The 17,434-nt window shown below is 49.1% G+C and overlaps 1 protein-coding gene across 2 annotated transcripts in view; it reads left to right on the forward strand.

Annotated features, from left to right (window-relative positions):
- The window catches only part of ankef1a (ankyrin repeat and EF-hand domain containing 1a), a 70,194-nt gene that overhangs the window by 19,269 nt on the left and 33,491 nt on the right, over window positions 1–17,434 (forward strand). For both annotated transcript variants that reach the window (XM_085981682.1, XM_085981680.1), the window contains exons 4-6: window positions 5,781–5,930; window positions 9,089–9,212; window positions 11,706–12,528. In XM_085981682.1, the coding sequence (XP_085837808.1) occupies window positions 5,781–5,930; window positions 9,089–9,212; window positions 11,706–12,528 (1,097 nt within the window). The remainder of the gene's footprint in view (window positions 1–5,780; window positions 5,931–9,088; window positions 9,213–11,705; window positions 12,529–17,434) is intronic.

A 17,434-nucleotide genomic window follows, 5' to 3' on the forward strand; every position in this document is an offset into this window, starting at 1 on the left:
TCGGGGGTGAGGTTAGCAAACAGTGGGGGGGGGGTGACTCTGAGTGTGGAGAGGTTGCACCTGGTGCGCGGCGGGCAGTTTGGAAGCTGCTGGCTGCGGACTGTGAGTGGGGGGAGGGGTCCACCGTACGCCACCGTAACACTTTTAAGGTGGCACTGAAAATCTAACCCCAGTAGAATGGCAGCGCAGAGGTGGGGCAGGACCAGAAGTTTAAAATTATCGTACACAGTCCCGTCTACTAAGAGTGTCACCACGCAGTAGCCGCCAATGTCCGCCGACTGGGACTCGGAGGCCATAGAAATCCGCTGGTGCACAGGCAGGACTGGGAGAGAGCAACGCCACACCGTGTCGGGGTGGATGAAGCTCTCCGTGCTCCCAGAGTCAAAAAGGCAGGTTGTTTCGTGACCATTTACCTTAATGTCCATTGTGGACCGGGCCAGTTGGTGCGGTCTCGCTTGGTCCAGCATAACGGAGGCCAGCGTAGGGGTCGGTGTGTCGCAGCGGGTATCAGATGAGGCGGTGTTGGGGGCCTGCTGCGTCCCGGCTGGCGTCCAAGATGGCGGCGTCCATGATCCCCATGTGGCTGGAGGCGTCCAAAATGGCTGCTGTTCCGGTGGTTCGCACATGGCTGGGGAGGCCCAAGATGGCGGCCCGCACGGCCCACACGCGGCGCTGCTGGGGTTCGGGGTGGCTTTGGCCCTGCAGATGCTGGCGTAGTGTCCCTTCTTCCCGCAGCCCGAGCAGATCGCATTTTTCGCCGGGCAGCGCGCTCTGGGGTGTTTGGCCTGGCCACAGAAGTAGCATTTCTGGCCTTGGGACACTGCTGCGGTAGTTGGGCCGTTGCTGGGATGTGGCTGGGGTGGCACGGCGCTATGAGACGGTCCTACCGTGTCCCAGGCTGTCGTTCCCCGCGGCGTCCACGGTGCAGAGGAGTAGGCATCCATGCCCCGGTAGGCTGCGTCCAATGATAGTGCGAGTTCAGAGGCCTTGTTGAGGTCGAGGTCACTCTGCTCCAACAGTCGCTGTCGGGTGTAATTGGACCTGTGGCCCGCTACAAAAGCGTCCCGGATAAGTTCCTCTGCGTACACGGCAGCCTTTACATCCTTACAACCACAGGCCCGGCCAAGCACAGACAGTGCCTGAAGGTATTCCTCGGTCGATTCCCCAGGTTGTTGTTTACGACTCCCCAGGAGGTGCCTAGCGTACACCTCGTTCACTTGAGGAGCTTGAGAGCAGCCGTGTACGAGGTCGCGTCCTGGATGACCGAGTACGCTCGGTGGTTCACTTTGGAGGTCAGGACATCCAGTTTGTCCTCATCCGATTTGACCGTTGCAGCGGAGGCGATCAGGAATCTTTCAAAGCACCTAAGCCAGTGAGCAAACTTGGTGGATGCGTCCGCCTCCCGATGGTCTAAGTCCAGGCATGCTGGTGTGAGGATCTTCTCCATTATAAAAAAACCTTGTTAATAAAATTGATGCGCTATTAATTACTCAAAAGACTGAGGTTAAGCGAGTAACTAACAGGCTTTTATTAACAAGAGAATGAAGGTGTGCCTCGAGTGGTCGACCAGTCCAGAATACAGAGGGACTGTGGAGCAGTCACCTTTATACCTGGACTCGTGGGAGGAGTCAGCCGAGGCATGTACAGACATGTACACAGTGGAATACAAACACCCACACAGGCAGGTATAACAGTGGTTTACCACAGGAATTAGCCCTAACATTTCTTCATTCCTATTGGAAGGAAGCAAAATGCAGGGTAGGTATGCTGGCCCAGATATTCCGATCGCAGGCCTCCCACGGGTGGAGGACTGCGATCTGGAAAAATTTGCGTCCTTACCCGAGGGCTCCCGGGACGCGCACAATTCCGATGCTGGGCCTCTCCAAACTGCCGGTGTTCAGGGTCCACGTATCCCAGAGGCGCAGGTAGTTTGCAGCGTCCCTGGGATCACGTGGGCCATGGGGAGCCTATCAAAGATGGGAATCTCCGTTCATACATTTGACAGGAAGACCTGTCAAATATATGAATGGAGATCACCCCCAAAACATAGTAAAACTTTAAATACATTTTTAAAAAAATCACATTTTTAAAATGACTTGAAAGTCCAATAAATTAACTATTTTAAACAAAACTTTAAATTTTTGAAAAAAATAATTAAAGTTTTTACGGGGCTAAAAATAAACTTGGCCCAGAAATTCCAGTCGGAGGCTTCCCGCGGGCACAAACGAACCGCGCCGACTGTAATGCTCTGGGCCGTCATAGAATTCCGTTGATGTGCCTCCTCAAACTGCCGGTGTGCAGGGCACGCGTATCCCAGGGGCGCAGCTAGTTCGCAGCGTGGACCATGGAGAGCCAATCGGAGCAGGGAATCTCCATTCATAGATTTGACAGGAAGCCCTGTCAAATCTATGAATAGAGATCAGCCCCAAAACATAAGTAAAACTTCAAATACATTTTTTTTTTAAATCTCATTTTTAAAATGACTATAAATTACATAAATTAACTATTTTAAACAAAAATTAAAATTTTTGAAAAAAATAATTAAAGTTTTTAACGGGGCTAAGAATAAACATACCTTTCTTTAAAGTATTTTAAAATGATAAATAAGTGATAAAAAATTTTTTATTTTACTGCTATCACCTCTTACCTTGTTAAAAGCAGGCCTTGCGCCTGCTTTTCCAGGCGCAGCTGCTACCGACTTACCCGTACTACATCAACCTCGAAAAAAATGGAAGTTCCAGGCGTACGCGCTGCCTCTCCGGCACAGGCGTTTGACCTGTGAACCCCTTTCTTCAGAGAACGGAAGTTCCAGTTTCCAGCACATGCACGGTGCATGCGTGAAACCAGCACTTCCGTTGGCCCTACGGGTGAGTACACAACGCGTACACACCCATAGGAAATGGAATTTCGGGGCCCTTATCTTTTTTTAAAGTATTTTTAAATGATAAATCAGTGGAAATGTTTTATTTTTTTCAACTCTTATCCTGGTAAAAGTAGGCCTTACGCTTTTACCAGGTGCAAGAATTGTAAGGGTTTTCTGCGGGCGGAGGGTCTCCAGAAAGTGGAACTATCCGCTTGCAGAGGCCCTTCTCCTGGGTAGCCGGAGGATCTGTCAAGAGCTTGCTTGACAGATCGGAAATGCCGGTTTCCAGCGCATGCGCAGTGCATGCCTAAAACCGGCATTTCCAATGTCCCTACAGGTGGGTACACAGCGTGTACCCACCCGTAGGGATCGGAATATCTGGCCCTATTAATTTTCACTCCCAGTGTAGGGAATTGAATTCAGGAGTGCATGTTGTGAATTTAGACCTATTATCTGGACTGAAAATCCTATGGGATTTGGTGGCCTCTGTGACTGAATTTCTGACCTGTGCTCCAGCTACCTATATCCAAATAAGTATATGAATGCAAGAAGTGAGATACAAGTATTTAACAAACAAAATTTATTTTCATGTGGGCTGGGGACATCTCTCCTTCCTCAAAAGGAAATCTTGATGTTTGAGACTTTAGGCTGGACTTTCCTCCGGGGCAGATTTGTCGCTGAGGGAGGATTGGGGTGGGAATTCCACCCATCATTGCAGCCCTGAATTTCCTGGGTTTGGGCTCTTTAAGCATGCATTAAGAGGAAGCCCACCACCGCAAGCGAGGAAGAAGTCAGCGGTGCTGTACTTGCTGCATCACCAGAAGAGGAGGGACCACATTTAAAGGAGGCTGAAGAGCCTCTGCCGGCAAATTTAGTGTTCGGCCTCGACGAAGCCGGAGCCTCACAAAGGAGCATTTTTACTGCCAGAGGAGAGGGAGAGGTGCTTCCTTCAAAAGAAGAATCAGTGGGCCTTCACCATTTCTCCATAGATAACCACCACCTCTCTCCTTTCGGCCCCTGTTGTCAGGGGTCGGTGTGAGCAGCAGAAAGGAGGAACATTTGGTGGGTTTCTAGGCCCCACATCCTTTACATGTGTTGTGGCAGTCTGGCTCAGGAAGCCTACTCCCCTGTAGTGAGGGGAGGGGCGGTTCAGGTTGGCAGCTGCATGGGTAGGGATATGGCAGTAGACCTACCCACCCAATTTTCCTTCATTTATTGCTGTACTGATATGGGGTGCAAAGCGAAGGACAATCCAGAGCCTTTATTTGGTCCATTTTCCTGTACTTTGAAATCTACAGTGAATGTGGGAACTGAATTTTTTCATCATAAAACAGAAGGGACTTTATAGTGGTTTTATTGAAAGGTACTGTATAGGCTAATTTAGCGATTCCACACCCCAAGCCATGTTCACAGGGAGCACAGGCCAGAGAATCAGGGACTCAATGTTGTAGTCCCATCTGACTCATGCTCCCCTTGAGCGCAGTTTCTCCGCTGCAAGTGTAAGATCATATAATGTGCCCTTTTTTGTCATTCTGGGAATTTATTATTTTTCTTTATATTTAAATCCTTCTCGCAGTAGCAGCAGAAAAAAAATTGCCTAATAGCAAATAAGGGATTTGAAGGATGTCTTATTGAGCGTAGGATCATTCTCAATCAGTGCTATAGGCAACAGATTGCAGTCCTTCCAAATGCTGTCCCCTTCCCTATCCTGTGACAATTGGTGGTGCAATTTCTAAAAGGGTCTGGGAACATTCTCCACTGGAAAGATGACTTTTTACTTTAAAAATGGTGTATTCTAGTGAAATGTAAACATTTTTATAGCTCACAGTTGACAGATATTTTAATCTTAAGAAAAGGAAAAGAAAGGTAAAATTTGGAATTTCAACAGACAAATGAGGCTCACTTTCCCCAAAAGCTACCCTAGAAATCTCAAACCTCCTGCACTTCCTGTGGTGGTGTGAGAACCCAGCAAATTTCAGGCCTGTTGAGTCCAGGACAATGGACTAATTTAGGAAATGACTCGATGATTTAATAGAAAGATATTACTGTTGGTATTCTGGAAGACTGAGATCAAAAGGACTGAGGGATCTTCTTCATCCAAACTTATCTTTTATGATCTTCTGAAAAGCATATTAATACAGTGCAAATAATTAGGTACCATTGAGAGCTGGAAGAAGACTCAGATCAGAGATGCAATCCTCTGATATCCACAAAATGATCTCATCTCTCTCTTGCAATGAGGAACTGGAGCACCAAAGTGCGGGGCTGGAGCCTGAGTTGGGATAGAGTATGGGAAGAAGTTAAGGGCTGACTTGAGAGGAGGCATGGGACTGGATTGGAATATGAGAAACAGGGAACAGAGCTTGTTTTTTTTTTAGAGGGATATGATTCCTCAGGCGGGGGGTAGACAGTACAGCAGTAAGTAGGCAGAAGGGCCCTGAAATTCCACAAGGGTTCTCCTGGTCTCCCGCCATAACTCTGGTGGAAGACCAGCAGGAACCCCCCCCCAGGAAAATGCGGAAATGGTAATTTTCAGCTATTGATGCCATTTCCTTAGGGAATCGGCCAGTCGCCCACCAGAGTTATAGCAGTAGATCACTGCGGAACTTCAGCAACAATATGTGTACCTGCAGGCCACCTTTTATGTAGGGTGCCTAAAATGAATCTTTTAGCTTTCTCTGGATCCCTTTCTGGTTGTTGGCATTCCAAGGGGTAATGTCATTGATTATAATTCATTATAAGACACTTATCAGGAATTTTATATTGGTCTCCAAACACTATTCCTACCTTGTGATTTGTTGTTTAGTACATTCCATTCTGTAATAATTTAACCTCATTACAGACTACAGGTAACAAAGTTAAACCCATTTGTTGATTGAGCTTGATAAATCTTTTCACATTTTATTTACTTTTGCAGGCAACAGGTCATACTGCTTTAATGGAAGCATCAAGAGAAGGGGCAATCGAGGTTGTATGTGCGATACTGGAGAAAGGATGTGAGGTTAATGTTCTACAAAACGAACGGTTCAACGCTGCACATTTTGCTGCTCAAGGGGGATTCTTTGAGGTACAAAAATCAAAACATTATAAATACCCACTGATGTTACTTTAGTCACTGAATTAACTCTGTCATTAGGTCTTTTGTAGCACCTACTTTAAATTGTAAAATTAATGTGGATTTTGCGGTCAGCGGCGAAGTGACGGCGCTCGCCGTTGACTTTGAAGAAAGCTGCCCACAAAGATCTAGTGATCTCTGTGGCATGGATTTCACCTTTCCCAACATTAATTTCATTCTAGCTTCACCTGTAGGGGATATACAGAGTCCAGCAACATTGATATCATCAAGCAGGCTAAGCAGCCAATCACATTGAAAGATTCTTACAGGCAGCAAACCAGGGAGTAAAAAGCACTGTTATCCTTCACTTTTTAATAATTTTACAGAGAGTAAAATAAAGATTGGGACATATACATGGGATTAAGGTAGAAGCTGAAATATCATAAACAATCTTTAAAAAAATAATTTTTATTATTTTAAAAACCTAGGAATTTTTATCATAATGGAGAAATTTGACATTCCACAAATATAAAATTAGTTTCTCAGGGCCAGAGAGGTTGTTCAGCAGTAATTATGACTTATTATGCCATTAAAAAATCAGTTACACCTCATTAAACAAAGCTTAACTTTTTTAAGGGTTTTTACAGTGAAGTTCATGTCAATTCGCTGTGTTGATTGCATCTACGAGGACTACAACTGTGCACACTGTGGAGGAGCGGGGAATCACTGACAGCAACTTCGGTATTTCCCCGTTTAACTGAGCATGTGCAGACTCCAGAAGTTGCTGTCAGTTTTACAGAGCAATGATGGTGAGCGCTGACAGCTTCACCGTCATTACGCCCACAAATTACGGGCCAATAAGGGTTCTTTTTAAATACGTGCTTGCTTCTATATTTTTTAGTAAGTTAAATACGCGCTATCTTCATTTTGTAGCACTATTGAACAACCCAGGAAGTTGAATGTAATTTGTGCTATATAGCACTGAATCATAACAATGCTGCAGCACAGAAACCCTCCGTTTGGCCCATCAAGTCTGTGCTCATATTTTTCTTCACACGAACCACCTAGTCTAATCTCACACTCCTGCTAGCTCCCCATACTCATTCATAGTCCTCTTTTCAAGCAACTATCTAATTCCCTTTTTAAATAATCTATTAACTCTGCTTCAGCAGCGTGACATGGTGTGCGCAGTTTTGGTTACCACATTGTAGGAAGCATTTAAGCAATGGAAAAGGTGCAGTGTAGATTCACTGTGGCATTAACAAGGATGAGGGTTAAAGCTATGAAAAGAGGCTTGACAAGTTAGGGATTTTTTTTCCCTTGAACTGAGGGGGTCAAGAGGTGACTTGCTAGAGGTTTTCAAGATTATAAAAAGAGTTATGACAAACTAAATAATAATAGATTAATTCCACTGGCCAGTGGGGGTGGTATTGAGAGGATACAGATTTAAAATCATCAGGAAAAGAATTAAAAGCAAGGTTAGAAAAAATCTTTTGGTGTTCAGAATGTGGAATTCTTTGACTTGCTATAAATCTCTGCTGTGCTCTGAGACCCCTGAAAAGGTGAACCGACTTTTGGGATCCCAACCCCTCCTGCTTTGACTCCTAACTGCCCTCTGACGCGCCCCAGCAAACCACTCAATTGTATCAAACCGCTACAAGCAGGGCACCTAGGGATGGATAATAAATGCCAACCTTGCCAACGGTGCCCACATCCCACAAATTAGTTTTTGAAGAACTCCCACTGGGGCTCAACGTTCCCTCCAAGCAGCTGCACAGCTCTCTGCCGGCCCCGCGCAGCCCGGGTCCGGCTTTGCCAATGTTAAATTTTGCGTATGTGCGAAACTGTGAATGGGTCGCACAGCCCCTTAAAGGGGCCACGCACCCAAAAAAAATTAGGGGGAACATTGCTGGGGCTCCACCCATTCCATGCAAAGATTTACTTTTCAGCTGAGTTCCTCTTTGGGATTCTTCTGGCCCTTTAAATATTCTGTTGTCTTTTCGGGTGATGTGGATGCAGCCTCGCTACAACACCGCCAAGATTTTCTAATTTGCAGGAGCGGGCTCCCTCTTGGTGGCAGGAATCCCTCCAGGAGCCTGCCCAGCATTATAACTGACCTCAATTCAGGAAAATAGGCAGCAGCTATAAGAATACAAGAACATAAGAAATAGGAGCAGGGTTGGACATACGGCCCCTCGAGCCTGCTCCGCCATTCAATAAGATCATGGCTGATCTTCTACCTGATCTTTCCTGCCCTATCCCCATATACCTTGATTCCCTTAGTGTCCAAAAATCTATCCGTCTCTGTCTTGAATATACTCAACGACTGAGCATCCACAGCCCTCTGGGGTAGAGAATTCCAAAGATTCACAACCCTCTGAGTGAAGAAATTTCTCCTCATCTCAGTCCTAAATGGCCAACCCCTTATTCTGAGATTATGACCCCAAGTTCTAGACTCTCCAGCCAATTGAAACAGCCTCTCAGCATCTATCCTGTCAAACCCTCCAAGAATTTTATACATTTCAATGAGATCACCTCTCATTCTTCTAAAATCCAGAGGATACAGGCCCATTCTACTTCTATGGCAGAATCATAGGGTGAGGGTGGGGTGGGCAGCGGAAGTCCAGCCTTGCCATTACCCCACTGGAAAGAGGAAAATCCTGCTCATGTTCTCTAAAAATAATTCAGCTGGCAAACAACAATCATGGTGGAGCTAATTCAACTCCGATGTGGATGCAGAGCCTGCCCTGAATCACGCAGCTTGTGAGCGGAGCACCAAAAATCTATTTAATTGCAATGGAGTGCAGGAAAATATTACTTGGCAAATATTATTTCCAGAAACATTACGCAGGATTTGTTAGCTGGAATCAATCTCAATGTGATTTTGTTGCTAACAGAAATGAATACTTTATCAACATGATGCCCCAGCTTGATTTGTGTCACTCCTTCCCTGGGTTGAATTATTTACACCAGGAGGGAATGGAAAATTCATTTACGTGTTGTCCCAGTTAGAAACCGCTCTCTTTAACCTGTACTTGTAATAAACTTCCATAGTGCCAGCACAACTAATGTCATAATGATGGAAATCATTCAAAAATGAAGAAAAAATATAGGAAAGGAAGTAGGATGAGAGTGACTGCTGTTTTCTGACATATGTGTCTTTCTTTTAGGTCATTCGAGCCTTGGTTGCTTATGATTGTGATATTAATATCATTAACATGGATGGAAACACGGCTTTACATCTTGCGGCAATGGGTGGCTTTGTTAGCTGCGCCAAGTTTTTGGCACAAAGAGGTACAGTTATAAAGTTCTTAAGGCAAGGAGGTGGCTCCCGCAGAATCCTCTGTTCTTATATTTCAGTTGTGACACCATCCAAACTGCACTTATTCACACTTGATCATGTTATGGTAAAAATTCCAGGTTCCAAACTTTCAAGTACGTGTATTTTTACCACATTAAAGGTGTTATATAAATGCAAGTTGTATGCTGTTTTATACATCCTATAATATATTTATTTCCATACCTGGATGCGAGAGGATTGCAATCAACACTATAATATTTAGATTACTTTTAGTGATGGTTTCCACATTTTGGCCTTTAATTTAAGCGCATGAAAGTAGTTCAGCAGCGCTTTGGCTGCTGCCATCCTCCAGGGGGCAGTCAGAGCACCTGTTCTGTTTTAGCTCGTAGGCCCTTTTAATATGCCTGAAAAGTGCAGCGCACCTGGAAGTCTGAACGTTCACGAGGCCTGCACAACTTTAACGGCCGGACCTCATTTTACTATCTGAAACTGGTCTCCCGCCCAAAGCTGGTGGGAATGACTTATCATAGAATGATACAGGACAGATGGAGGCCATTCGGCCCATCGTGCCTGTGCTATCCAATTAGTCCCACTCCCTTGTCCTTTCCCCATAGGACTGCAAGTTCTCCCTCTTCAAGTATTTATCCAATTCCCATTTGAAAGTTATTATTGAATCTGTTTCCATCGCCCTTTCAGACAGTGCCTTCCAGATCACAACAACTTCAAGGCAGGTGGGAGTGGGAATAGGAGTGGGAAGCAGCCACCACTGGGGACCCAAGGAAACGGTCTCTGACATATGGTAAATACTTGTTGGGGGGGGTGGGGGGGTGGATGCCATGGTTACGCGTTCCAGTGTAGTGAGGGCTAGAACAGGGGAGGGCCAAGGATTTTTTCCGGCGCCCAGAGGAACTCTCCTGCTCCTTCTAGCCCCCAAGGCATCCTCCCGAGTACTAAAAAATGTTACTTAGCACAATTTGTTCTGGCCACTCACCTGCATCCCGCCAGGTTTTTCTGGCAGCTTTGATACCAGGCCACGACTTTTAGATTTAAATTAGGCAACTTCAAAGTTAGCAAAGATAAAATGCCGCTGGGTGGGAACATAGCTTCGTAAGAAGGAGGCCATTCAGTCCATTGTGCCTCTGCCACACTCATAGAAGGAGCAGGAGAGCTCCTATAGGCCTCCAGAAAGCACCCTCAGGCCTCCTCTGCCCCATCCCTCACTACACTGGAACTCCACACCATGCACCCCACCCCACACCAAGTATTTACTGTATGCCATGGGCCATTTCCTGGGTCCCCAGTGGTGGCTGCTTCCCACTCCTATTCCTGTTCCCACCTGCCCATCTTGAAGTTATTATGATCTGGAATGCACTGCCTGAGAGAGCAGTGAAAGAAGAAAGAAAGAAAAACTTGCATTTATATAGCACCTTTCACAACCACCAGACATCTCAAAGCACTTTACAGTCAATGAAATACTTTTGAAGTGGAGTCACTGTTGTAATGTGGGAAACACTGCAGCCAATTTGCACACAGCAAGCTCCCACAAACAGCAATGTGAAAATGATCAGATAATCTCTTTTTGTTATGTTGGTTGAGGGAGAAATATTGGCCAGGACACCGGGGATAACTCCCCTACTCTTCTTCGAAATAGTGCCATGGGATCCTTTTTGTCCACCTGAGCGAGCAGACGGGGCCTCAGTTTACCATCTCGTCCGAAAGACGGCACCTCCAGCAGTGCAGCACTCCACTGGAGTGTCAGCCTAGCTTTATGTGTGCCAGTCCCTGGAGTGGGACTATGAACCCACAGCCTTCTGACTCAGAGGCGAGTGTGCTACCAACTAAGCCACAGCTGACACTGTGGAAGCAAATTCAATAATAACTTTAAAAAGGGAATTGGATAAATACTTGCAACAGGAGCCTCGTCCGACTTCAAAGTTGACAAAGATAAAATGCCGCTGGGTGGGAGCATAGATTTGTAAGAAGGAGGCTATTCGGCCCATCATGCCTGTGCTGGGCTTTTTGAAGGAGCTATCCAATTAGTCTCACTCCCCTGCTCTTTCCCCACAGTCATACAAATTTTTCCTTTTCAAGTAGGTATCCAGTGTAATCTCAGGCCAGTAAGTGGCCTATTTTGACATCCTGCAATCTCTGTTCCCGCTGGGACTATTTTAGACCTGCCAGAAGACTGTGCTCAGTACTAAAGTGGCTTAGATGTAGCCATATGGATCATAATGCCTGGAAAATCCAGTGGTGCCCACTGACTTACATGCCTGAATTTCCAATATGCGTCAACATAGTACGAATTTCTCAAATACATCGAACAGAATCAGTTGCATTGGTTGTCAAGAAGGAATATTCAACCTATTGATCCTTAGTACACAGGCGAAACAGCAAGGAGAGGATAATGAAGGAAGATACGTGAAAGTTTGTTGCAATGCACAGCTTGTAATTCCTTTTTTCATTTGACTCTTTGGCTTTTTTCTCAGGGAGCATCCCCAAAACAAAAAACTTGCAGCAAAAGACTCCAGGAGCTGCAGCCAAAGCAAATGGTCACAAAGCCGTGGCGAAAGAACTACGCAAGGCGGAGCGGCTCTTCACTAAATATGCCAAACCCCACATAAAAAATCCCAACGAACCCTGGGCTATCCGGCTCTATGACTGGTCTCTATATCATGAGCTTGTTCTTCGGAATGCATTCGCAACAATGGACAGGGGAGATGGCACGCTTACAAAAGAGGATTTTGCTGCAATTCTTCAGGAAAAGAATGTACCAATGAAGGAAGAGGAAATAACGGCGCTAATGAGTGCACATGACAAAACTCGCACTGGAGTTATTGACATCAATGAGTTCTTCAGAGGTACCAAATACCTTGAAAAGGTCTACCTTATGGCCACATATGAACCCAAGAAGAAAAAGGGAAGGAAAGGTAAACGGGGCAAGAAGGGCAAATTAAGTATACCAATACCAATTTGCACACTTCCAGAAGAACATATCGTTCGACGTGAAGATGGAGGCCCACCAGAGTTTATGATTGAAAATTTTACGAATTTTACGGATACAAATCGATTTTACCGTGATAGGCCACCAGAACATCCACTGCAGGATGACTCTGCATGGTACTTAGATAAACCAGAGAAAGTGTATATAAATATTAACTATGCAGCAAAAGCAGAAGATATGCAATCTTTAAAGAAAGCATTTTTTCAGGGAGTACCGGTCAATGTGCAGGACAAATATTTCACAACGCCACTTATGGCAGCGTGTGAAGATGGAAATTTCACTCTTTCCAAATACCTAGTGGAAAACAAGTAAGTCTGACTCTTTTCTGGCTGATGTTAAAATCATCTGTAATTAATTTTTTCATAGATGCTATGTATATTTTTCTCCAAACTTGTGAATACACTTTAGGCAGATTTTCATTGTATGCAGTGGGTTCAAGAGAAAAAATTAGGTGGCCAGCTGTTCATCTTCTCCCTGCTAGCTGAAGCCGCATTTGCAGTTTGCAGCTGGATATAACATTAGGAGAACAGCACGTCCATGTGGGCAGGCATATTGTAATAAGATGCAAATGATAGGACTATATCCTACCACATATTTCCTGTCATTTGCACCATAGTACAGTAAGCAGGTGTTCCTGGCTACCAAGGGTTGGCAATTTGAACGCTAGACGGCTGTACTTGCCTAATTGCAGTACAATTAATTGATTGCATTAGGTAAAGTGGAAGATGTTAGCAACTAATTTTTGTAAGTGAATTTTGTTTTTCTTCTGCTGGGATCACCAGCTAGGCTACTCTGGGCAAAGGGCTGCAAGTCACTTCCCTTCCACATCTCCAGTCTAGACGGGTAATCCAACAGCATTGGAAAGTGTGCTGGGAGCCCACCAAGATCATGTGAATGAACCTGACCCCAGGAAATCAACTGAACTCAGTTCAGTTGCTTTTTCAAAATTTACCCTGTGATAAGCATTATTTTGCATTTGTGCATAATAATTAGGCACTCTGATTTTCCGCTTTTATTATTTCTATTGAATTTGGGTCCAAAAATCAGATGAAATCAGCTAGGAGCAAATATAGGAAACTCTTTGGTATCCGGCTCTGACGGGACCGGGATGGTGCCGGTTGATTAAAAATTCCGGATGACGGAGAGGGTTATCTACCAAGGCTATTTTTAACAAACAAAAATAAAAAAATCAAGAAATGTGCAGTATACAGTAATTGGGTACTCACCTATAGAATGTTGTGTTAAATGGATGGTGGAAGATGCTTGATTAAGTACAGTACTGCCAGTTGAGGGTAATCCATAACACAGAAAAATAGCGGATCGGAAGAGACTACCAGCAGCGCAGGAGAGTCAGACTCCTGTTATTGAGGTGTTCGGACTTCTGACAGCGCCAAGAAGCCGAGTAGTGGCAGTTTGGAGAACTACCCCCACTGACTAACTCGGCCACCGCAGGAGACTCAGACTCGGCAACATTTCCGGTTATTGAGGTGTTGTTTTCGGAGTATGAATTTTGCCGGTTAATAGAGAATTCCAGTGCTGTTTAAATGAGAGTTTCTTGTATGTGTTTTTTTTTGGTCAAAATGTTTGACTTTAGTCAGCAAAACCTCTTTAAAAGGAACAAAAAAAGTACTTTAAATAGATAATAAATGCTTACAATTGTCTTCACAATTTTAAAGCAGTCAAAGGAGTTGACATGCATCATTATCTGTATCCTCGATTACTCGTTCCTTATGGATCTTCGTTCAGCTGTCTGTATGTGATGCAGATAACTGTAGGTGCATTCTGCATCAATGCTGCCTAATGGTATAGAGAGAAGATGAAGGGTTCCCATGTCAAACAGGGAATGGGGCTTAATGCCTCACACCAGCACCAGAAAACCTCATCGCATTTAAAAAGGGCGGTGTGAATTACCAACACCAGATTTCTGATTGGTCCCCTTGGATGACAAGACCAGATTTTTGATTGGTCCCCTTGGAGGATAAGACCAGATTTTTGATTGGTCCCCTTGGAGGACAAGACCAGATTTTTGATTGGTCCCCTTGGAGGACAAGACACACCCTGCAGTTTGTCTGAGTAATCAAGTACTTTGCAATGTGTAATTTGATCAATTCATTCTGACTGCCAGGTTCCAGAGAGAGCTCACAGTACAGCTTTCAGAGAACAGACAGGGCTCACCTTGCTGGGTTAGGACCTTCTCCCCCACAACAAGTTCCTGACCTTCCCCACCGGGTTCCTGACCTTCCCCCCCCGCCGAGTTCCTGACCTCCCCCACCGAGTTCCTGAGCTTCCCCCCCCGAGTTCCTGACCTTCCCCCCCCGAGTTCCTGACCTTCCCCCCCCGAGTTCCTGACCTCCCCCGCAGAGTTCCTGATCTCCCCCGAGTTCCTGACCTCCCCACCGAGTTCCTGACCTCCCCCCCGAGTTCCTGACCTCCCCCCCCGCCCGAGTTCCTGACGTTCCCCCCCCCGAATTCCTGAACTCCCCCACCCCGAGTTCCTGACCTTCCCCCCCCGAGTTCCTGACCTCCCCCCGCCAAGTTCCTGACCTCCCCCCCCACCCCACGAGTTCCTGACCTCCCCCCGGAGTTCCTGACCTCCCCCCCCAAAGTTCCTGACCTCCCCCCCCGAGTTCCTGACCTCCCCCCCGCCCGAGTTCCTGACCGCCCCCCGGAGTTCCTGACCTCCCCCCCCCGAGTTCCTGACCTCCCCCCCGCCCGAGTTCCTGACCGCCCCCCGGAGTTCCTGACCTCCCCCCCCCGAGTTCCTGACCTCCCCCCCGCCCGAGTTCCTGACCGCCCCCCGGAGTTCCTGACCTCCCCCCCCGAGTTCCTGACCTCCCCCCCCCCCGAGTTCCTGACCTCCCCCCGGAGTTCCTGACCTCCCCCCCCCGAGTTCCTGACCTCCCCCCCGCCCGAGTTCCTGACCGCCCCCCGGAGTTCCTGACCTCCCCCCCCCGAGTTCCTGACCTCCCCCCCCCGAGTTCCTGACCTCCCCCCCCCGAGTTCCTGACCTCCCCCCCGCCCGAGTTCCTGACCGCCCCCCGGAGTTCCTGACCTCCCCCGCCCCGAGTTCCTGACCTCCCCCCCCCCGCCGAGTTCCTGACCTCCCCCCCCCCCGAGTTCCTGACCTCCCCCCGGAGTTCCTGACCTCCCCCCCCGAGTTCCTGACCTCCCCCCGGAGTTCCTGAACTCCCCCCCCCCCGAGTTCCTGACCTCCCCCTCCGAGTTCCTGACCCCCTCCCCCCCGAGTTCCTGACCTCCCCCCTCCCGAGTTCCTGACGTTCCCCCCCCCGAGTTCCTGACCTTCCCCCCCCGAGTTCCTGACCTCCCCCCCCCGCAAGTTCCTGACCTCCCCCCTCCGAGTTCCTGACCTCCCCCCCCCACCGAGTTCCTGACCTCCCCTCCAACGAGTTCCTGACCTCCCCCCGGAGTTCCTGACCTTCCCCCCCCCGAGTTCCTGACCTTCCCCCCCCCCGAGTTCCTGACCTTCCCCCCCCCCCGAGTTCCTGACCTCCCCCCCCCCCCGAGTTCCTGACCTTCCCCCCCGAGTTCCTGACCTCCCCCCCCGAATTCCTGACCTCCCCCCGGAGTTCCTGACCTTCACCCCCCCGAGTTCCTGACCTCCCCCCCGAGTTCCTGACCTTCCCCCCCGAGTTCCTGACCTTCCCCCCCGAGTTCCTGACCTCCCCCCCGAGTTCCTGACCTTCCCCCCGAGTTCCTGACCTTCACCCCCCCGAGTTCCTGACCTCCCCCCCGAGTTCCTGACCTTCACCCCCCCGAGTTCCTGACCTCCCCCCGAGTTCCTGACCTCCCCCCCGAGTTCTTGACCTCCCCCCCCGAGTTCCTGACCTTCCCCCCCCCCGAGTACCTGACCTTCCCCCCCCCCGAGTTCCTGACCTCCCCCCCCCCCGAGTTCCTGACCTTCCCCCCCGAATTCCTGACCTCCCCCCCGAGTTCTGACCTTCCCCCCCCCGAGTTCCTGACCTTCCCCCCCGAATTCCTGACCTCCCCCCCGAGTTCCTGACCTTCCCCCCCGAATTCCTGACCTCCCCCCCGAGTTCCTGACCTCCCCCCCCCCGAGTTCCTGACCTTCCCCCCCGAATTCCTGACCTCCCCCCCGAGTTCCTGACCTTCACCCCCCCGAGTTCCTGACCTCCCCCCCGAGTTCCTGACCTTCACCCCCCCGAGTTCCTGACCTCCCCCCCGAGTTCCTGACCTTCCCCCCCGAGTTCCTGACCTCCCCCCCGAGTTCCTGACCTCCCCCCCCCGAGTTCCTGACCTCCCCCCCCCCGAGTTCCTGACCTTCCCCCCCGAGTTCCTGAGACCTTCACCCCCCCGAGTTCCTGACCTCCCCCCGAGTTCCTGACCTCCCCCCGAGTTCCTGACCTCCCCCCCGAGTTCCTGACCTTCCCCCCCCCCGAGTTCCTGACCTCCCCCCCGAGTTCCTGACCTCCCCCCCGAGTTCCTGACCTTCACCCCCCCGAGTTCCTGACCTCCCCCCCGAGTTCCTGACCTCCCCCCCCGAGTTCCTGACCTTCCCCCCGCCCCGAGTTCCTGACCTCCCCCCCGAGTTCCTGACCTCCCCCCCGAGTTCCTGACCTTCCCCCCCCCGAGTTCCTGACCTCCCCCCCGAGTTCCTGACCTCCCCCCCCGAGTTCCTGACCTACCCCCCTGAGTTCCTGACCTCCCCCGCCCCGAGTTCTTGACCTTCCCCCCCTCGAGTTCCTGACCTCCCCCACCAAGTTCCTGACCTCCCCCCCGAGTTCCTGAGCTCCCCCCGCGAGTTCCTGACCTCCCCCTCCGAGTTCCTGACCTCCCCCCGCTGAGTTCCTGACCTCCCCCCCGAGTTCCTGACCTCCCCACCCGAGTTCCTGACCTCCCCACCCGAGTTCCTGACCTCCCCCTCGAGTTCCTGACCTCCCCCTCCGAGTTCCTGACCTCCCCCCCGGAGTTCCTGACCTTCCCCCCACTGAGTTCCTGACCTCCCCACCCGAGTTCCTGACCTCCCCACCCGAGTTCCTGACCTCCCCACCCGAGTTCCTGACCTCCCCACCCGAGTTCCTGACCTCCCCCTCGAGTTCCTGACCTCCCCCCACCGAGTTCCTGACCTCCCACCCGAGTTCCTGACCTCCCCACCCGAGTTCCTGACCTCCCCACCCGAGTTCCTGACCTCCCCACCCCGAGTTCCTGACCTCCCCGCCCCGAGTTCTTGACCTT

This window comes from Somniosus microcephalus, chromosome 3 (assembly GCF_052327205.1).
Source record: "Somniosus microcephalus isolate GS21.2 chromosome 3, FLI_Smic_1.0, whole genome shotgun sequence".
In the NCBI taxonomy this organism is placed as follows: domain Eukaryota; kingdom Metazoa; phylum Chordata; class Chondrichthyes; order Squaliformes; family Somniosidae; genus Somniosus; species Somniosus microcephalus.